Consider the following 23,548-nt stretch of genomic DNA (forward strand, 5'->3'; position numbering starts at 1 on the left):
ACTTTAAAGAGAAATGCTGTAGAAACTTTTCACAAACAAATCAAAAGAGGAGACATCTTCAAATACTTATATTATATATATATATATATATATATAGATATATATATATATATTATATATATTCTCATTACCTAGCAACATCATGACCATGTATGCATGACACTAAAAAAAAAAACTTAAAAATCCCATGTATTGTAACCTGAATTTCGTAAATTATCAAATAAGAGGCTTCTAAAAAAATATAAATAAAAAAAGCACACAATACTATAACTTTTTACAAACATACACAGATCATGAAAAGGCTTTTGAATACCTTGCAAAAGATCGGGGATGTACCTGACATAAATTTTTTTCGGGAAAAAATGTTCTTAAGAGAACCACCACAACCTTACACGGAACAGAGGCGACGGTTCGCAACCACCGCCATCAACCGCTTGCCAAGCGCATATGCGACTATTTATGAGAATTAAAGTGTTCGTAATCGCCAGAGGCTTTAACAAGGATTCAGCGTCAAGAAATCTTGCAAATTGCAATGTGGGTCCGCTTGGGGCAATGCCATGTGTAATACAATTCATTGCTAACACGCTACATTAAAACTGGTTTTCATTGATAAAAGCCTCCAACGAAGTTGCAATTAAGATTCTTCTTGTATTTTCATGTCCAAGTGACGGATCCTGAGTCGCCTCAGGATTTTGTTTTCTTCCTCTTAGTCATTTAAACTGAGGGTATTTCACCGAGATGAACTACAATAGCAATAGGTGCACAGATATGTAAGCATGCGTGTATGTATGAATGTATATGTGTGTGTGTATATATGTATATGTATATATATACATATATGTGTGTATATTAAAGTCTACTGCAACACCACTAAACTGATTGAAAATCACTAAAGCAACTCCACGATTGACATGCAATACTTTCTGGCAAACGAAGTAGGTTTTGTCTTTCTTATTTTACAGAGGTAGGTGGTACAAAGCTAACCTAATCATACTTTTTCAGTCTAAAAGTCATATGAGCCTAAGTATATGGAAGATTTTCAACGTAAACTGAAGCATAACAACTAAAAACAAAGAAAAAAAACTGTTCAGCACACGACTCCTCCCTTATTCCATAACTTGCCAAGGAACTATGAAGAACGAGACGCAGGAACTTGAGACATTCATACAACAACAATTACAACCTGAAGAAAAAAGAAACTCTGAGAAAGCCATAAATTTATAGATGACAAATAAGACGGGATTCACTTGGCGGACCATGTAAGAAACTGATAGACTTACTATTCACAGTAGTCTAACTGGCGCCATTGGTATTCCACGCCAAAGGGCCAAAAGGAAAGCTCAAAAATTAAATATAGATGACTAAGAAAAAAAATTGTAAAAAAAAAAAAAAAAAAAAAAATACAATATATTAGACGTGAAGGACAACAACAGAGGATAATATTTCGATAATTATTTTGGTATACTGTCATAACCTTGCGATTATTGTTATGCATAGAAGGTATCCACTTATCTATAAGTTATCTTCTAACAGGTTACAAGTTAGCATACTACTATGTTAAAAGAACTCGAACACGAAGCTCAGAACCTATTTCGTCTATTTCAAAATTAATCAGCCACTTATCATTTTTGTATAAAAGACGCGTGCAAAAAAAAACTTTAGCCTTCTTTCACAAGTACTGAGGGCTAAAACAGTCTTAAAATAATAGCATTTGAAAAATCCACTGCAACGTTTTTCAGAAATTAGTAATAAAGTGGTAAACTGAGAGAGAGAGAGAGAGAGAGAGAGAGAGAGAGAGAGAGAGAGAGAGAGAGAGAGAGAGAGACCCATTAATATAAGAAAATGGAGAGAGATAACCATTAATATACGAAAATGAAACCTTGACAACTATGCGAGTATCGAAGTAACCTTTACATACAGCGAACAATCCTTCGTAAAGTCTGAGAGAAACCCTTGTAAATAAAAATAATCAATCATCCTGACCCAGGCGACACACACACACACACACACACCGACAAGAGGCTAGGGAGGGGTGCTCGGGTTGGCTGGGTTCAACATAACCAAACGACTTGAGGAGTCGGGAACAAACATTTGACCGCCATTCACCGCCGACAAGCACATCGTGATGTGTTTTTCCACCAAAAAAAGTTCTCTCTAATATCCATGGGAGGGAACCTCTCTCTCTCTCTCTCTCTCTATATATATATATATATATATATATATATATATATATAGAGAGAGAGAGAGAGAGAGAGAGAGAGAGAGAGAGAGAGAGAGAGAGAGAGCTTTCAAAGGTTTCCCAAATATTTCTATACACAATATATATATATATATATAATATCTATATATATAATATATATATACAAATATAATATATATATATTTCTAGTAAACAAATACAAATAAAATCGGTTAAACTGAAAAGGTACTGACCAAAGACCTCGGTGCCATGAAGACATGACACTATGAGAGAGAGAGAGAGAGAGAGAGAGAGATGAGAGAGAGAGAGAGAGAGAGAGAGACGGGGGGGGGGGGGGGGGGGGGGGGGGGGGGTCGCACGATACAGCCGCTAAAATGACGGTCTCCTGCCTTCACTATTGAGAAGAAGTCAACCTCCATCCACAGCCTTCTTAAACGACCCTTACATACAGTGATGAATCTTTCCTCAGCAGGGCCTTTGGCACTCACTGAGGGCAGTAGCAGCATGATTGTTGGCACTGGTGCCAGTAGTAGTGCAAAGAGGGAGAGTGGACACGGAATGGGGCAAACGAGGGGGGGAGGGGGCGATGTCTGGCACGTGTAAGACTTGAAGGAAGGCCACCGCATACCCCCCATCTCAATACCCACCAATACATCCCCAATGGAACCTCGTACCCACCTTTCAGACTCGAAACATACAACTCTCTCCTCCACCCCACCTTCCCACCAGAGACTGTAACAGTTGTTTGAGAGAGAGAGAGAGAGAGAGAGAGAGAGAGAGAGAGAGAGAGAGAGAGACTCTTCAGTACAAACTCCGACCAGTAGACGATTAACACTCGGGAGAAAATGACCACATGGATAATGGAGTCCTACGACAGATATTGCGGGGTCCCCTAGACCCGACTATATCGTACATGGGAATCGTTTATTCTTCAACAAAGCAAATTTCTGTAGAATCATCAAACTAACAAGATGGTGAGGATTTATAGTTCATGTCAAATGGCCACAAAAACATCCGTAAAATAAATCCTTTTCATCTACTATTGAAGATGATAAAGAAGAAAATCGTTTAATTTTAAGGACACCCGTCCAATAAAATGCTTATATTTTCAATCAGCATTATTCTTAAAAGAATACCTTTGTAATGTAATTGATAATTTATTTGCTAAAGAGAAGAAAACCAGGACCTCTTACAAGCTTAACACGATAATACAACTGGCAATTCACTTCCTACAAAAATAAATGTTAAGTCACTCTCAATCCATACTAAGGAAAACATGAACATCCAAACTTATTCTAGTAAACAGTTTAACCACAAAAGTACAGGCGATATTTACATCAAGAAATAAATAGTTCTCTCTCTCTAAATAAATAAATAAACATTCCAAGGGGCCACATGTTCATTAAAAAAAGGATAGAATTCCACAATGAGGCTTAAGGAGCTATAGGTTTTTCTATAAAAAGATTCTGACACATAACTAAACTTGAATCCTTAATGAGGTTTTTAACGAGCTTCCAATGATGCTTTGAGAGGGGAAATGAACATAGCCAAGTCTGGCAAACCAACAAGGGTAGACGTCATGAAGATTATGAAGTCACGCCGTTCCATCACTTTAAATAATTAAAAACAAGTCCTATCATAATAACAAAAATATTTTCATGTCGTTCTTTCAATGGACACTACTACTGGTTATTTGTTTATGCGAAAACTACTGATCAAATATGACGAACATAAACCCACAGCAAAACCAAGTTATGAATAAATATGGCAAAGGGAAGATAGAACAAAAATGAAAAATAAAAAGATATGACACAAATTTAAAGCGTTTTTAATGTCAAACGACGATAAATGAAGAAATAATCTTCACATCACGATTAAAATACCTAACAAAGTACGTAGAGCCAAACAAACCAATGAAAGAATACAAACTATACTAAACAGAACAAAACTGACATTAATGTACACTCGAGCAAGCGAACTCCAACACGAAATTTCGGATGGAAATGTACAAACGCTATGGCCCAGCCAAAGGCTGACCACACAGGTTATATAGACACTTTTCCAGATTTTCTGAAACGAAGCTTCACAAGATACAACTCAATTGTTTAGGGTCAACTCACACCCGATGGGAGCTCATGTAACTCACCAGAATGTCAATTTATGAGAGAGAGAGAGAGAGAGAGAGAGAGAGAGAGAGAGAGAGAGAGAGAGGGGGGGGGTTTCTGAACTCTCATCCTGAATTTAGGGGTGAGGCTGCTACCCCCACAGCCTTTTTTCGTTACCTCAGCAGATAATGGTACCCACTCACAGCTAGGTGGACTGGTGGACGGTAGCACGAGAGCGACCCACCAACCTACGTAGCTTTGGCACAGATACAAACAAAGAATTATATATCTAAATGAAGAGAGCGAGAGAAACCAATGATTTCCTACAAGCCTTTCCTTGTCGTGTAGCAATATTACATAACTTTCTTATGGAAAGGAAGCATTTGGACGGTCAAGGTTGCAATGGCTGCGACAATGTAAAAGGAGTTGATACTTAGAGAGAGAGAGAGAGAGAGAGAGAGAGAGAGAGAGAGAGAGAGAGAGAGAGAGAGAAAGTCTTATATTTACATTCAAGTAAACGAATTATTTTGATTTCAATCAACCTAGTTACATCATGCACATCATTACCACCATTCATATTTCTGATTATGCTATTTACCAAGCATAAATTTTGAAGACATCTAATAACAGAGGCGAGATAAAATAGTAATAAACTTACTTTTTAAAGCCAAATGGGAAACGCGTCAATCCTGACAAGAGTAAAAATTTTATCTCTCTCTCTCTCTCTCTCTCTCTCTCTCTCTCTCTCTCTCTCTCTCTCTCTCTATATATATATATATATATACTCTCTTATATATATATATTATATATATATATATAGATATATATATATACTATATATATATATATATATCTATATATATATATATATATTCCTCCATTTCAATTAGCCCTGGTCGCACATGTTACTGAATTCAATGCAAAATTCGCTAAGGAGCAAAAATGTGTGGAGGATCAGGATCTGATCCCAAGTGCAATCCGTGCAACTGCATTCGCCACATCCTCCGTGCATTGTGCAACCACCAGCAAGGAAGTGAGTACGTGACGGCACAAGTGCCTCTCAAGACAAGAAATGTTGGATGGCATAAAATATTTACTGATTAACTAACATTTTAGGATTCCGTTCCATCTTCAAAATACCTTTTTGATGAAAAATGGCAGAGCAAAAGATATTTACCAGGTATTTAACGCGCGTTTATGGAAATACTTTGTCTGCAAACTACCTTAAACAAGTTGTAGCATATAATGATCGACAAACCATCTTAACATTTTATGATCACATTTTATAAATAATTCAAATTGAGAAAATGTTGAAAAGTACATGGCATTCGCTGCACATTAACATATATTTGTCTACTAATTCCAAAGCGTCGACCATAGTCGGTGCTACGCCAGTTTACCCTAATCAATCAGTCATCAGACTCGTGTAATCCTCGGTTCCAAACGCCACTCAGAAAACCGGCAACAGCATCATTCCTCAACAGTCCATAACCGAATCAAAATAGAAAACTCATCTGGGCTGTTTCTGCGCTATCGTGAAAGGCGCCTAAAATAAATATAAAATAGTCGAAGGATTTATACTTTGGCAGAGGCCGCGGGAGCGGATTGAAGGAGAATAAAACATTCTGGTGTAGTGACTCACGCCGTGCAAATGCACTAGCTCGTCTCCGTTGGCCTGTAGAGCCAAGAGGTCCACATCAGGCCTCCTAATCCCTTTCACGCCAGAACACATTCACGGGACGCCTTGTATAAGGGCTCCGTGCTGGCATAATCCAGCTTAATCTAAACTAACCCACAAGCACCAACTTTCACGCGCGCTCCCATTCATACAAGTTTCACACGTCTGCTGCCGAGCGGGAGAATAAAAAAAAAAAAAAAAATCCCAATTGAAAACACTCATGCTAGCAAACAACAATAAGTAGACGCAGGCACAAATTCTTAGGGTACGAAGTAAGACCAGCTGTTAATGTGATGATAAACAATCATGTCACATCGAAAGAATGAAAAAAAAAAAAAAAAAAAAAAAAACACACACACACACACACACACACACACACACACACGATGTGAAGTATTCATGAGTTCAAAACCAAATGCATTCACCCATACCTTACTGCAGCTTTTATCAGCACAGGGCTCATTCAGTAAATCTGAGTCGAGTCGAGTTGAATAGAATTTAGGCCAAAGGCCAAGCACTGGGACCTGAGGTCATTCAGCGCTGAAATGGAAATTGACAATAAAAAGGCTTGAAAGGTGTAACAGGAGGGAAACCTCGCAGTTGCACAATGAATCAAGTATTAGGAGAGCGTGGAAAGTAAGATGAAGAAAGAATATGAAATGAGGTACAGTAAAAGGAAGTAAATCTGAGTCATCTTCATCCATGTAAGGCGTATTGCCCAGTAAAAGATCTGATAATACGTGTTCCTTAACACTGTTATTAATCGTCTCATTACAATTATGGGTAGCCTTAAAAAGCAAGGGATTGCGAGAGCACGCATACACACATCAACTGATTATTCAAGATCACAAAACACAGCCTCACGTTACAGTTACGCACAGACATACAAATGGACAAACGGATCGTAAGCCTTACAGTTACCTCAAACGATTTCTGGAGTACTTGATTTTCATAAATTTTGGAGATGAGAAAGCTCCCATCCACAAGGAAGCTCTACCACAGTGAATAATAATTTTCCAAAGGTGGTAGGCCAAAGGAGCGGGTGATTAATTCCTGTTCTTGCTCATATGGATAGACGATGGATTTTCGTCAAGTGACATGCATAACAGCATGGCTTTATTGAGAAAATTAGTAGCGACTCAAGAGTTTTTCATGGTATATAAGTGGACTAAGAAAACCCTACGAAAGAATGAAAAAATAATAAAGGCTAAATTGAGGACAAGAACAATCAATTTCTACTGATGACAGTAAAGCTTGTGCAAGATTAGGTAGACGGAAAAGTGACTGGTTTTGTGTAAAAATAGGCGACACGAAAATGAGCGAAGTGTTTTCGTTATGATGTATGGAGTTGCTTTCATTTGGTTGAAGAAATTTAGTCTGTTAAGCCAAGCACTGGGGCCCTTTCGGTTATTCAGCGCTCAACACAGTGAAGAGAGGGACTTGTATCGGTTGATCAAGATAAAAAGAGCCCCCAAAAATAAAGGAAATGAAGTATAGGGCTCAAGAGAAAAACCAATAGCTGCAATTAGGAAATAACGGCATTAGAAGTGTCGGACAGCAAGACTGAAATAAGGAAGCGGGACTGGGGGTAAAGAAAAAGGCTAAAAGGTGGATGTAGCTAGGGATACAAGGGGAGCTGTTTGTCCCTTAGTAATGCCTACAATAACCGCTACCCCCTTACGGGAGTTATGTGCGAAGTGATTAGAGAGAAAACAATATACAAATACTAATTGGAGGAAACTTGCTGTGAGCTATATGTATACCGCGCGCTACGCTACTAAACTTACAGCAGTCGTTCACTATCCAAAAAATTATGTTCGTGGGTGACAGTGACAGAGTATAAATGGCATTTTTATGTCATAATGTGTTACAAAACTTCTTCTATACTTGTAAAAATTAAGCTTCTCTCCCCTCTGTATGAACAAAAATCAATTCAAGCAGACCGTGAAAGGTACGAAATCTGACGTCACGAACCTGTCGATTAGCCAACCTGACGTAGGGGAACCACGTCTCATATATATTTCTGTGAAGAGAGAGAGAGAGAGAGAGAGAGAGAGAGAGAGAGAGGAGAGAGAGAGAGAGAGAGAGAGCATATGCAAGTAAGAATATTGTGATGACGTCGACGGTGACCTGCCAAATTGCTCATCATAACGGGTAGTCATCGCCAATACTTTTATGAATGAAGAGCGATAAGAAGAGAGGGGTAGCAGGAGGAGTCTATGACGGTTTACGGAGGAAAAGAGAGGTTGAATGCTGGAGAGAGAGAGAGAGAGAGAGAGAGAGAGAGAGAGAGAGAGAGAGAGAGAGAGAGAGAGAGAGAGAGAGAGAAGGATGAGACAGGCTGAAGCGTCAGCAAGGATGAAATCGTAAAAATGCCTCTAATGTAAAAGTACCGCAACACAAATCTGACATGCAGGCATCTTCTGACGACAAGATCGTCTACTTGAAGAAGTAAAAATGTAACTTTTTCAAATGCAATGCATTTCTACACCCACAAAAACACACATCATCATCCCTTTATCATCGTTCCCGTTATATATACAAAAGATTAGTCATTCCTCCGATCATTCATCACCAGCTTTTCCTTCATCCTGATGTATCTCTTGACAAAATGGTCAGCTGCTCTGTTACAGTATCACTACAGAATGTAGTATCTTCCTTTAAATCCTGTTACCTAACAGCACCTTCCTGTTCTTCAACGTTGAATTCCCAAAAGCAATCTTCAAATTGATATTTATGCCTTCAAAAATGCACCACTGATATCTACATCTAATCTATCTTCTATGTTCAACAGCTCAACAATGTACTCACTCCATCGATAAATAACTTGATTCTTTTCAAGGAGCATCTCTCCACGTGCATCTTTTATTCAAAGATCTATATGTTTATTATTATTTCTCTACAGCTTTACTCTCCAAAACAATGGCAAAATGTTGCCTATACTTTTCCAATTTCCTCTTTTGCTCACTTACTTTCTTCTGGCCTACCTCATTCGTCCTTTGGTGGACTGATACATAATCATCTCTTCTGTCTTACTCCAAGTACGTAATATATTTTTCCTTTGCTATAGGTACCCATTGCCCTTTATCCTACCAACCACTAACTTTATTCTCTCTTCCTACCATGTTATACCTACAAAACATATTGAACAATATGTTTCTTCGTTCTTTTCCGTCTTGAACTGGCCTTTCCCACGCCCTCTGCCACAATCTTCTAAAATGCTACATTTAAATGTGAGGACCCCGCCACCCTCAAAAACAATTCGATTCCTGCGTGAGCATGGCAGATGAAAATAATCCATTCAAAATCCTATGAGCTTGCAATTTAAAAACTGAAAAATGTACCCTGAATTAATCAACTGAGGATCGTAGCGACTCTGAAGGAAAAAAAAAAACATGAATTTCATCACGTAATAATAACTGCTGATAACTGGAAGACTCACATTCTGTAGCAACCCCCCACGAACTGCCGTCGATTCTATCTCCGAAACATGTCGAACGTTGATAATACCGATGGAAAGACTGGGAAAACACGAACAACCGTTACGACTGTGAATAAATCAAACCATTAAAAATTGTTTGGCATTCATTATGAGTCAGTCTTCCAGCAATACAAACACTTCGTCAATATTCAAAAAGCTTTGATGAACGAACAAGAAGATACCCTGACCGAAAGTAGACACAGAATTCCCGGTATCTTGCTAATACATACATACATACATTTATACACACGCTACAGAGAGAAAGAGAGAGAAAGTGTCTCGTGGCATTACTCTGGATCCTTGCCAGAAGCATCAATGATATATGGTTCTTGCAAACCACCAGGTCGGCCAATGTCCTAACAGCTAGCTCAAGGGACCGAAAACACATTAGGTGTAAGTATGTTTACATACATACAAGTGCGCGCGTACATGCACAGACACACACAATATATATATATATATTATATATATATATATATATATATATATATATAAATATATATATATATATATATATAAATATATATATATATATATATATATATATCTTATATATATATATATATATATATATATAATATTATATAGGAAAGAGGACAGCGAGATGACCGGAGATCATTTTTCTTTTTTCTTTTTATTGCACCTACGTTTCGGGAACCCTTTCCCATCTTCAGGGCTATAAATAGAATTAATTTTTACAATATTCACAACTATGCTACAATAAGCTAATAATTATAAGAAATATGGTTTTGTCATTAAGCTAAAAGAAAAACTATTGTCTTACAATTATTAGCTTATTTAGTATAGTTTTTAATATTGTAAAAAATGAATTCTATTCATAGCCCTGAAATAGGAAAATGGAAAAGGGATTCCCGAAACGTAGGTGTAAAATAAATAGAAGCAAATGGTACCTCCAGACTTCTTGCTGTCCTTTTCATTATTAAACTTAAGCTTACCAGGAGCGAAAATCTTACAAGTTGTTGTATATATATATATATATATATAATATATATATATATATATATATATAGTATATATATATATATATGTAGAATCTACTAGTCACTTTCTTTTACCAGGTACATATACAATTGTAATTGCCACAATGCCCTCTTAACTTCTTGAATTTTTTAATCATTTTTGGATACCCTTGTCACTACAAAGCCTGAAGAAATACACATTTGTATGACATCGATAGAGATGGGATGTCGAAGGCATCAAGAATCATGATGCTGAGAAACAATTAGTACTTTTCGTGAGTGAAGCTTATATTGTACTAGACTATGTACATGGCAGTGACATTTTCTGAGCAAAGTTGAGTTACCGGTGAGGGAACGAGACCACCCTATGAATAACTAACATTAACAGAATAGGTCATTGCGGATTATATTGCAAGTGATTGAAATCATATACTTATTAAACGTAAATGTAATTATAAATACATTCATACAAACACACAAGCGAGCGTGCACAACCACAATATATATATATATATATATATATATATATATATATATATATATATATATATATATATATATGTGTGTGTGTGTGTGTGTCTGTGTGTGTGCGCGCGCGCGAGCGCGCGTTTGTGTGAGTGTGTGTGTATTACATTTGTAATCGATCTGGTGAATTTTCACAAAGAAATCTCAATATCCTTCCCTCTAAAAAAGTCAGCAACGCTCAAATGTTGGGGTGCGTCCACACTGCAGCAAATATCGCCAAAATACACGTCTGTTACGTATCGCGCAGACATCTCAAACAGGTTTAATCAAATTAACAACGTATTGCTAATCCTATCCAGAGCGTCATGCGATTATCGAACATTCGCCTATAAGATGTGCACTCCTTATAAGGTCTTTGACTTCTTTTCAACCTGGTCGTAATATACGGCCTCGCGTTGATCATACGTTTCTCTACAGTGTGGACGCACCCGAGTAGTGTTAACCTTTCTCTCACCTTTAACAAAAACACGTCAAGTTTTCATTTCTGACACCTCATCAAGTTTTGACAAGAGGGCATTTATGTTCAACTGTTTGCTGTGGCCACAGAAAAAGATATGTTCTGACTGGTACAGAACTATAGGAAATTTCACACATGCTAACTTAACAACATAATCATTAAAGTATGAAATGTTTTGATATTCAAACTTCTGGAACGACAAAATAGGTCATTAAGGCGAGGGAACCAGGTTTCGGGGAACACCTGTCACAACGGAATGTCTTGACTCACCTGCTATGTGGGATATCGAGAAAAAAAATTTTTTTTTTATTGCAGTAGTACCAATCAACAAAAACGTAAATGCACGTGAAACAAGCAGCTACCCAAATTGAAGTTGCAGTTCTCTGTAGCGAGGTGAACCTCGAAATAAAATACATAGGCAAATATAAAAGACAACTCGCACGCAGAAATTATAATATCCATAACAACCACAAAATGAACATGTTATTACTGTACGAGGCATTTCTCCGACATCCTCGTAAAGTGACATAAGTCATAATAACGAACAAAAAAAGCTGGAGAAATTTAAACTCCAGGTGTTGTTTCTGCTAACCATAGCACTAGACAGTCTAGACGTATAAAAGAATCAAGGAGAGACCATCCCCGGAGATAAAAAAAAAAATCGGGACTTCAGTATGGCCCGTGTCACATGAAGTGTCTTAACGTTAGGGGTCCAATTCACAAATAATCAATAAAAACTACATCTGAAAGACGCGCAGCTACCACAAGAAAGCCACGGTAGTATGTAGTATATACAGTTGAGGTAAACGACGCTACATATGCTGTCCCATGACGCCATCTTGGAACACTAATATACCATGAAACGAAAAGCCCACACAAACAAATCAAGTAAGCGTGACTGAAATACTGACTGAAGGCTTGCAGACATACTAAATTGAATATAGAGTTTAGGCCAAACGCCAAGCACTGGGACCTATAGGGTCATTCGGCGCTAAAAAGGAAATTGAGAGTAGGTAGCTCTGAGAAGTGTAACAGGAGGAAAACTTTGCAGTGCACTAAGAAATAATTGTTAAGAGAGAGTGGAAAGCGACATGGAAGAAAGATAATATGAATGGATGTACAGTACAAGGAATGAAAAAGGGTTGCAATGGGGGTCGAAGGAATGTGGCAAAGAACCTTTATTACTGCCTACAGCGCACCCCGTGGGGTACACCAACGGCACTAACCTCCTATGGGTCACGCACACAAACATACTGGTAGTCAAACAATCAAAGGGAAAACTATACTCCCCAATGACTATTTCGCTATGGGACTAATAAAAAAAGAATAAATAAATAAATAAATATATAAATAAATTTTAAACCATCACACGCAGAAAATGAGCAAGAAGGAAACATTAGCTAAGAAAGTATGATAAATATAAAACAAAATGCAGCAAGTAAACAGTGGATTACTAACTTGATAATACACCATGAGCTGAATTACAAAACAAAATATTTGTACACATACTACTCCAGAATGATTGTATAATGTATTATGATCCCCACCGCAGCTTGTGCTCCGATATCACCCTTCCTTCCATCCGACCAGATTTCGATTCTTTTTCTAAATTTAAAAAGACGCAATACATTTAAGTGCAATCACTCTCATCGATAAGTTGACTTGAGAAAATATTTCATATAAAACGGTACCTTTCCACAAGCTTGAAATCTTATAACTCTCTCTTATCAGTGACTAACAAACCCGTGATAGCGTTTATCAATAAAAATGAAGTTTATCATTTATCACACACTTAAGGATAAAATGCCCGATAAACAATTGTATATCTGGTGGAGCAAAACTAGCGCTTTCGTGTATATTCGATATACCCATCCTCATGTGTATTCTAAATATACACAGTCTTCTCTGTAGAATATGTGTGAATGTATGTAAACACGTGCCAGTCGATGAATGAGAATTGCGGATAAAGTAAATGAGAATCCACTTGTGCGTGTGTTTCCATGAAATGCAGTCAGGCATCGAAAATACCAGAAAACGAGTTACACTAAAAACTACCGGAACTACACACACACACACACACACACACACATCTTCCATTTCTAGTCATGTTAGAAAATGTCCTCCTAGCGTTAATTTTTTCTAAGCTTGATGCAGTTTTACATCATGTGCAAATCAAACTTCCAACGAATTACTCAAAATCCTATTTTTCGGCCATTTTTAAAAACCGCTGCAATTATTACTTTCGAAGAAAAACCTTTACGTCAAGGTTGAATTACAAATCAAAGATGTTAAAAAAAAGTTACGTTCAAAGTTATACTATTTTGACACCTAGCAATAACTTCATGCGTTACCCTGGAAGCAATGTTAGACATTTAAAGTACAAAAACTCATTTTTTTTTACAAGAGGTGATAACACAATTACATTACTAATTACAGGAGCGTTTGTAACTTTTGGTTCGTAGTCCATACACAGACACACACACACACACACAAATAAATTGTTTTCTCGCTTAATTTCGATAACCAATATGACAACCACTATTTGAAAAAGTCAAAATGCATCTCACGAACGGCATTAGCCTATAGAGTATCATGACCATGATCATATATCCAGAAATCAAATATCCGTACGACAACACACATGGATCTTTACGTGAGCAAAGGGCACACAAACAAATTTCGGAACTAAAACATTAACTCGACTTTCTTTACAACGAGATGAGATGATATTCACATCAAAACCACTAAGATAGGGGTTCCCATGTAACCCCCGTGGTACATTTCTAATCTTCAGGGGGAGGGGGGGGGGAGTAAGCGGCTACATTGGAAATGAGAGAATAGCCATTTCTGCACAATACATGATGTAATCAGCATTAAGATTGCACAATGTCGTGGGATATCAGTAGCTCAACTCTTTAAAATAAATGGACTCGTTTACTTTTACAAATTCAACAACTTACCAGAGAAGATTTCTGAAACTAATTCAGCTTCTTAAAAAATGTCACAGTATGAGTACATGCTTATATCAATTCGAGAGTGTAACGTGCATATATATATATATATATATATATTATATGTATATATATATATATCTATTATATATATATATAATATATAGATATATATATCTATATATATATATATATATATACACAATTAAGCCTTCATACTTTTTCTGGTCGATCTCACCAGGAGAGAACCAACTTAGCCCCGGGGTCCTTGAAAATTCATTGTGCCTCTGGTGTACAGGGCAAGTAACCTCACACAACCCCCCTCCCATCTCCCATCCCCCCTACAACAACCAGAAAATTCCTTCAGAGGAGAAAAGGGGTACAATTGAATTTGAAAAATATGTACAACAGAAACTGGCATCGAGCTGAATACCTGTGCAGTTGCTGCAGTGTGTGGTATTTCCTGATGGCTGCTGTTGTGGTTGTTGTTGTGGTTGTTGTTGTAATTGGGGGGTCGGTGGTGGCAGTGGCGTGTCCGGGGTGTCGAGCATGGTGCAGCTGACCGGCATCCTGGCCGCTCACCACCAATAACTTCATGTCATCACCACCAATGCCTCCGCAACAACAATACCCAGCAACGTGACCGTCATCATCAACTGGCTCTTCATAACCATCATCTTCCCTAATGACTTCCTTACTTAATTACGAACTCGAGTCTTCAGACACAACTCTCTCCTCAATTCTGCCTGAGGCACCGAATACAACACTGCTTTCTCCCCTCGTTTGTGTCTCGCAAGAGTTGTTGTTGCTGTTGTTATTAAACAACTACGAATACCACCAGCACGAGCATCATCATCATCATCATCATCATCGACATCACTTCCCTCAACAAGACTACAACTGCTGACCCCCTCCTCCTCCACCCCTTCCGCCCTCCACCCCCACCTCCAATCCCACAGCCCTGGCCCTCCACAGCTACGACGGTCGCAAACGCCGACGGCACAACCTGTTGTCGCCTGCAGTTTGGTTACCCTTGTCGTCCGAGTTCGTTGCAGCGGGATGGGCCAGGCAGAAAGCACTGCCCTGCCTTCACTCATGGAGACTCGCTCTGAAGGATTCTTTAGAAGATGCCACACCGGACATCCACCGACACAAGTTCTTTCCTCATCCTAAGACACTTGCAACTTGTTTCAGGTCTCTTCAGGGAAGGCAATCTCACCATTGCCACGTCGGTTGTTTAATCATTCCGTCTCACTTCAGCCCATCAATCATCATATATATAGCAATCTTAATCTAGAGATGAATCATAATTAGGCTAACTTGTCCATGCAGAGGGAAGGTCACGCTTCAGTTTTCTTCCACATGACCTTCTCAGCTGGTCAGACAGCTCGTTCAGGACTCCACTACCCGGCAGTGAAAACGCTTAACAATAAAGTTTTCGCCTTTGAGCTTCTTCCAACTAACCCAGGAGACACTTTCAATTGAGCTGGTGAAGGCACTTCCTTGATTGATCTCCCGACGATTCCTTCCCTCGCTGGAATGACCCTAGGACGGCGTGGACTCCAGCAGCTTCACAGGGTCACCCGGCACTACTAATCAGACCACTACAACTATGACTGCTGTTGCTATTACTACATCTTCCACGGCCACGTACGAGCGGAGGGCGTACGATGTGTGGGCGTCGTCGTCGTCAGCTAGAGGCTGGTGAGGCGGAATCTGTGGGTGTTTGTGTGGAGGCGTGTGGGCGGCTGGCTGGCTGGCAGGAACGGGAACGAGCGTTGGAAGGACACTACGTAAATTTTTAAGAAGAAAAAAAGTGTTTTTGGTCCCTTAAAAGAGAATAGGCCAGCGGGAGGGGAAGCGCGCGCGCGCACTCACACAAACACGCACACACACCTCGAAGGCCCTCAGCACGTCAGGGCCAAGCCGGAACTGTGCCGAAAATCGTGGGGGCCAAAAGACCCCTTCACTCACTCACTCATTAACTGCGACACTCTCACTCTCTTTTCCTCTCCCTCCCCCTCTCGGCCCTTGGGCATTTAGCCAAAACACATGCCCTCTCTCTCTCTCTCTCTCTCTCTCTCTCTCTCTCTCTCTCTCTCTCCAGAGCTACCTCATGAGACTGTCATTTTTAAAGACCCCCTTTGGTGCTTCCAACCGCACCTTTTGGATAATTCTCTAGACAGATATCTATTCTATGTCATTTTGTCACGCCATTCCCTCCATCATAATTGTATCTCAGCTTTGCTTTGTGTACTGCATCTTATGGGGAACGACAGTTGTGATTAGCAGTTGATTTCAATACTTTCACACTATTCGATGAGAGAGAGAGAGAGAGAGAGAGAGAGAGAGAGAGAGAGTACTGACCAGTCACATAGGTTACCCCTCCCTTTAACCCGGCTGCGATCCAAAAAGGCCGACTGCCATTCCGACACCTTGAATCAACAGAGGCATACATGATTTTTAAGAAGAGGTGCCCACGCCGTTCCTTTCCTCGCCACCCCCCCCCCCCCCCCCCCCCCCCCCTCGGATCAAAAGAGATTTCTTGGTTGGGAGCCGAGAGAAGTACCACTGAGCCAGAGGAGAGAGAGAGAGAGAGAGAGAGAGAGAGAGAGAGAGAGAGAGAGAGAGGCCTTATCTCACGGACAATTCGCCAGGCTGGATCCTGCATGGTGTGACTGAAACCAACTTGAAATCTCGTGAATTTCTGAAATTTTGGCGAGTATTCAAATCTGGCAAGAATGTCAAATGAAAGAACAAAACTCAATAGAATGAATCTTTCCCCGGACGAAATCATATCAACAGAGAAGCAACGGGAAAAGACAAGATAACACTCAATCACAGAAGATGGTCATTTTTACCGGCTGAGGTCACTCTAATTCCCACCGAGTAGGCAACACCATTACCTATGTAGTAATTGAGGAGAAATGTATGCTTCCGAGTGCTGACTATAACCTCAATCACATTATTCATGCGTGTGCAGCGCGCACACACACACACACACACACACACACACACACACACACATACTGCGGAAAAGCAATGGTCTCGCATGCGTAAGGTCAGAGTTCGATGAAGGTCCACTCCAGTTGACCCTGGTGCCAAAGTAAACTGGAGTCAAGAAAGGGGCATGGGGACTATAATCTCATCCCTAAAGACTCTACACTCCTGGCGCCAACACCCCGGCACCCCCCCCCCCTCTCTCTCTTTCTCTCTCTCTCTCCTCTCTCTCTCTCTCGCTCTCTCTCTCACACACACACACACATATATATATATATCATATATATATATATAAGTAAGCATAAAAATTTGTAATGCTTACCTCTAGTAAAAGGGAGGAAACAAAATCTAGCATGATCTATTACAATATGAAAAAAAATTACAGGCTTACGATTTCTTATGGCATGTTTAACGAATAAAAAACAACAACATATAAATAAAAAAATAATAACTAAATAAAACATGAATTCTCACGGGACCCCTGGCGATCGTTCATGGAACCCCGGTTGGGGATGGCTACCTTAGAAGATGAAATGGCCCTTATGTGCATTTTCCTCTGGAGCCAAAGCAATCATTTGACCTGCATCCTGAAGACACTTCATTATACGAACTATTGCAATCAATGGAGGCATAAAATTTAAGGACCCTAATTCTGTTCGAAAATAGAAAACTATCATAACCACAGGACCTGGAGAAATAACTTGTTCCGTGATGGCAATGTAACCCGTTACCATCTGAACTATGCATGGATTTTTTTTAAAGATAAAGGACATTCGTCTCGATAGTTCAGACGTGTGGATCATGTCTGTCTCACTACTGCAGATTGTTTCACTGAGTAAGCCAGTCCTTTCACTAAAACCACTTCAGTAATAAAAAAAAATATGTCTACCATTCCTAGATGTATTACTATAAAGGGAAGTATACAGGCAAACCTATACAGTACTATATGGTAAATTCAGAAAATCAATTAATGACCCGATTTTAACTTTCAAAATTTAGTTCCTATTTATCTTCCGCTATTAATGGGGTTCTGTCCAGACAAAAAAGAAAGACATACAACTTTGCCACTAAGGAGAAGCCTGAAGCACGTGATCATACAACATTCGACAATGTTTCCGATAAAAAAAATTCTGTGATTTGGAAAACACGACATTTGCAATGGGCAAAATTAATAAGTTGTCTATTGTTTCTAATTTCTGGTTGAATGTTAAAGCAGATGTAGACAGGTAGATCTGATAAACGTTTTTAAAACACACACATATAATATATACCCTATTACATGTAAATATATACCCTATTACAAAGTGTAATTAAACTACTAAAATACATTCGCATGCCCAAAAACTAACTAAACTACTAAAATACATTCGCATGCCCAAAAACTAACAAACACGTATTCACAATTACGGGAGAGTTTAAAAAATACTACAGTGCATTAGCAAGCCTAATAACATAGGCACTAACAAAGAGAGAGAGAGAGAGAGAGAGAGAGAGAGAGAGAGAGAGAGAGAGAGAGAGAGAGAACACGCAAAAATGAAGCAAACTAATGAAAACAGTTATATTTACCATCCAAATCAAGCACCGCAGCAGAAGGTTCTATTTCCATGTTCGTTTCATCTAATCTCATGTAGTTTTCGGAATACTTCGTTTTCTTTTCACGACCAGTTGCGTAGGCAGTTAATATATATCAACTGACCAACTTACTGCTTTTCACGATGGCTATAACATTTCACATGATGACACAACTTCCGATTAAAGGTGACATAAAGCGTAACTACCTTCGTAAATATGTTTCTGTGATTTCTCCGGCATAAAACACACACACTCTATCACAAGATCCCGATGATCTCTACACAATAACACGCCCTTATATAAATGCAGAATTAACGTACATTGCTCATAGCGTTTGGATGGCACGTACGACCCTTCGGTCGAAACTTTCCGTCCAAACCCACTCTTACAATATCAACTTTGACAGTACGGGACTCACTGGTACTTTTAATATTTAGTCAACTTCTGATTTAGCCAATGCACTTCAGTTGCAATAGACACGAAGGAAAACATAAGCAAAACATGAAATGAATACATATTTGGGAAAAAAGTTGCTCGGCATAAACGTCCGTTCTCGTAAAATTTGATGTTGTTTTAGAGCAAGTTAAAATCTACTCGAGCATGGGATCTATAGGAGTAACCTTCGCGAATAAAATACGAAACGAAGAGAAACTTGCAACTATGATCGGATGAAGGTGCTCGTACGTTACTAATACAATGTTAAGGACGATGATGAAACAGTCGACGAAACTGGTGATAATCAAGACAATAATAATGTTAATATCTGGAATAATATTTACTAAGTATTTTGCCCGATTCTGATGAAAACATTTAAGCTTCAAATAATCACTGCAGCGCCACAACAAAATCGCAAAAACCCTTGACCTTTGCATCAGCCATAATGCAAAAAGATCACATCTGACACTGAGCGGAAACGTTAACTCATAACATAAATATTGTGGACTCGGAAAGACGTCAAGAAATAATAATTAACTCGCAAACTTCCATATACAAACTACAGTTGTATTTACAATTGCATATAGAATGTACTAAATAATTATTACATTTTGACCTTTTCCAAACCTGAAGGTGACATTCCAGGCAAGTTGATAAAAAACCATCATCATCATCACAGCATATTTTCCAACTTTTCTAAGTCCCCTGAATCGGATCATCATGATACATAGTTCACATAAAAATTATAATAATTCCTTCACCACGCAATATCCCTAAAACCTCGTACAAGGTTTCTGAAAGTGAAGCCTATACGGGAAACCAAAACAAAGGTATGGAAAAAAAAAACACAATTAAGAGGGAAACAATAATAACGAAGGCAAAATGTAAAGCATACACTTAACCTGTAATTCAAACCCCTCATTCACTAAGCAAGCAGACCTCGGCGTCTCTTGACAGTCGGGATTACAACCTTACGACTGGGGTAGTTATATTGAAGGTACACCGCGCCAAATTTCCTTGACTCGTACACTGGCAGTAGTATCATTCTTTTTATATAAAATGTGCTCGGTAGGCTAATTCGAAATCAAACATAACTCGACGAATCATCAGTCCAATGAGTTCCTAATATTTATCTTGATTTTTGCCTCTCTCTCTCTCTCTCTCTCTCTCTCTCTCTCTCTCTCTCTCTCTCTCTCTCTCTCTCTCTCTCTCTCTCTCTCTCTCTCACACACACACACACACACACATACACACATTATCATTAGTGTTCTTAGACGGACAGGGGAGGGAGGTTAGGACTGAACTCTGCTGCCTTTTGTGAAAGAAGAAGGAAGATCCAAAACGGAAAATTAATAACACGTTTAGCTCGCTAATAGGACATATCGGAGGCTGTCGTCATGATAACCTGGGACGCCATAATGAATGGCACCAAGGATAGATCATCGGCGAGTGCCAGGTAGGGCACTATGTCGCCCCGCCGTCTGCGTTGAGGAAACCCCCACTTTACCTGCCCCAGACGGCTCCCACTCATTGCCATGGGGGATAAGGCGTTATATAACGTCAGGAAATACGGAAACGTCGATAGTCATGTTATAACCCCTTCCCCCCTTCAAACCATTCAATAAAATAAATATGAATTTCGTTATCATCATTATTATTAATATATGCGTAATGCATTAGTATTATCGTCACTGTGATCAACATACGTCAGCCATTAGAGGATACACAATCAATAGCAAACAAATTTCTAAATATATTTAGAAGTATTTATAATATGAACTAAAAGCATCGCAAAATATTACTATCTATACCAAAGGGAATTACATTTAAAATTCTTGATAAAGTTGCGATATAAAGGTAATAAAAAAATACCAAATACCTTCAGAAACTCAATCATTTCGTTAAAATACTACGTGAAAACTGAACTAAACCTTTTCATTATAAGCCTCTGCATCAACAGACATCTTAATTCTTTTGACTTTACTTACAATAACCAGCATCGTTCTGTACCAATTCACTGATAAATTCCTGCACACCACAAAGAACTAAATAACCCTCTTCGGTGGCCTCTACAGGAGAGGAACAACCGCAGGAAAGGACACCTGACGAATCCGGTCAATACCCATTTCTGATCAGAGGAAACCTTTGACAGTCGAAGTCAATGTTTAACTTTGGCTTGACGAGTCACGCAAAGGTATACCGTGATAAACAGACCAAGTTCATCATGTGGTCACTCATTTGCTCCCAGCTGTACAGAGGGAAATTTTCCGCAACCTACTGTGAAGCAAACACTTTAACGAGGGAAATCAGAATGAACTGAAAACCATCAAACAAAAATCACTCATCCTTACCATCAGTGGATAGTCAAAATCTTCCATCTTTGGATGTAGTGATCCTACTATTTATCTATTATCAACTACTGCTTTCCCTCAATTATTACCTATATCTATATACCTGCAATACTATTTACATCTATTATCCATCCACTATTCCCTGAATAATACTAATCCATTATCTAACAGTAATGACAACTCAAAAGATGCTCATTCGGTCTTTGAGGCTACACAGTCTTCCACTGACGATCATGTTCCTGATGCCCAATTTGGATTACATAAAACTGAATGTGCTTTTTTGTACATTGTCCATGAAGATGACTAAATACAGTATATACAATATTTCTTACGATGTAAAGGGAATTTCTCAGAAATTTTTCACGCAAAATAATTTTCATTTCTATACAACATTTTCAACTGCAGGTGGAAACTATGTTTATGTGATAGCCTAACTATTCTATGCAAAGATTACAATCGGATTGCCAATCTTCCGATGGTTTTTGAGTTTGCAGAAGACTGAACTAAATCCATCTTACACAAATAAAATTCAGCACTATTATTCGTAAAATTATTTCCTCTTAATATTTTAGTCCTTAAAAATTATGAATAATAAATAAATAAATAAATAAATAAATAAATAAATAAACAAACAAACAAACAAACAAACAAATAAATAAATAAATAAATAAATAAATAAATAAATAAATAATGTGCCAAATTTTATTACAGAAACAGGTAAATGAAAAATGATTACAACTTCCGTAGGTTTTAACACCGTTTGTTAAAACTCGCTAACACTTTGACAAACATAATATAAAACTAAAAAAATATACGTACATATATCATACATAAATACATGTGTATATACTATAACGTATGTATGCATGTGTATATAGGTATATATACAAATAAATACATGTACAGACGTCTCAAATGAGTCATTCTCACGTTCGCATCTCCTACTGCAGTTTATAAGTCTGCTGGCAGTAAAAACCCTTAATTCGTTCACAGCATAAGAGATCAGACAATGATGATGTTTCTAAGTACAGTAGAACAGGATAAAGATTTTAAAGCACAAGGAAGCAGATTAACATAGGTATTATGAGGAAAGGTAGAGGGTCATATAATAAAAACCCCAGGCACTGTTTATCACAGGAACAAACCACAGGCTTTGGTTGCATCAACATCTCATGCAATCACAACCGCCAGGTATCGGAGATAATTGAATGAATGCTGGAAAATTCCATAGAAGAGGGATAACGAAAATAAACACAAAAACAAAATAAATGTGTGGGAAGATCATACAGACGACCTCTGAAGGTTTGATATGCGAGGAGCTCGATAACCTTGTCACGTCATCAAAAATAAACATAATAAAATAAAAAAAAGATAAAAAATAACTAACGGTGACCTACCAAAATGAACACTTGAAAAGTTGGGTAAGTGTTTTGAGTGACGATGCTGAGAAGATAATGGCTAATGATACCATGATGGAATGTAGTGCTGAAAGGACACATGATAAAGGAAACACTGTAACCTCTCCAGTATATATCTAAAAAACTACAAAGATAACAAAAGATAAAGTTTTCACTAATCGTAATCCCAACCCGTTAAAAACTTTTCCTGATGTCATCTAACTAGCACCTTAATATGGCCGGCCCTCTTCCGCTTCAAAAGATAGGTACTGATCTGATGATCCTTATGGCAGTATCTTGGAACTTCAATAGCCCAATTCCTTAATTCATCATATTGCTTTTACAATCACTCCACTTGACTAAGTTATCTACTCTCTACCCTGAGTTTTGACCCAAATCATCATATCAACATCATT

At 38.4% G+C, this 23,548-nt stretch overlaps 1 protein-coding gene across 4 annotated transcripts in view; it reads right to left on the reverse strand.

Moving 5' to 3' along the window:
• Positions 1–23,548, reverse strand: part of LOC135223713 (myocardin-related transcription factor B-like) — a 161,907-nt gene that overhangs the window by 95,329 nt on the left and 43,030 nt on the right. The window contains exon 1 of one of the 4 annotated variants that reach the window (XM_064262462.1): positions 18,944–18,998. The exons of 1 other annotated variant lie outside the window; for it this stretch is intronic. In XM_064262462.1, coding sequence (XP_064118532.1) covers positions 18,944–18,983 — 40 coding nt within the window. In that variant the 5' untranslated portion in view covers positions 18,984–18,998. Of the gene's footprint in view, positions 1–14,810; positions 15,313–18,943; positions 18,999–23,548 lie in introns of those variants that run through there. 2 more of the 4 variants (XM_064262480.1, XM_064262453.1) reach the window with 2 other exon arrangements.

Source organism: Macrobrachium nipponense, chromosome 20 (genome assembly GCF_015104395.2).
Source record: "Macrobrachium nipponense isolate FS-2020 chromosome 20, ASM1510439v2, whole genome shotgun sequence".
NCBI lineage: Eukaryota > Metazoa > Arthropoda > Malacostraca > Decapoda > Palaemonidae > Macrobrachium > Macrobrachium nipponense.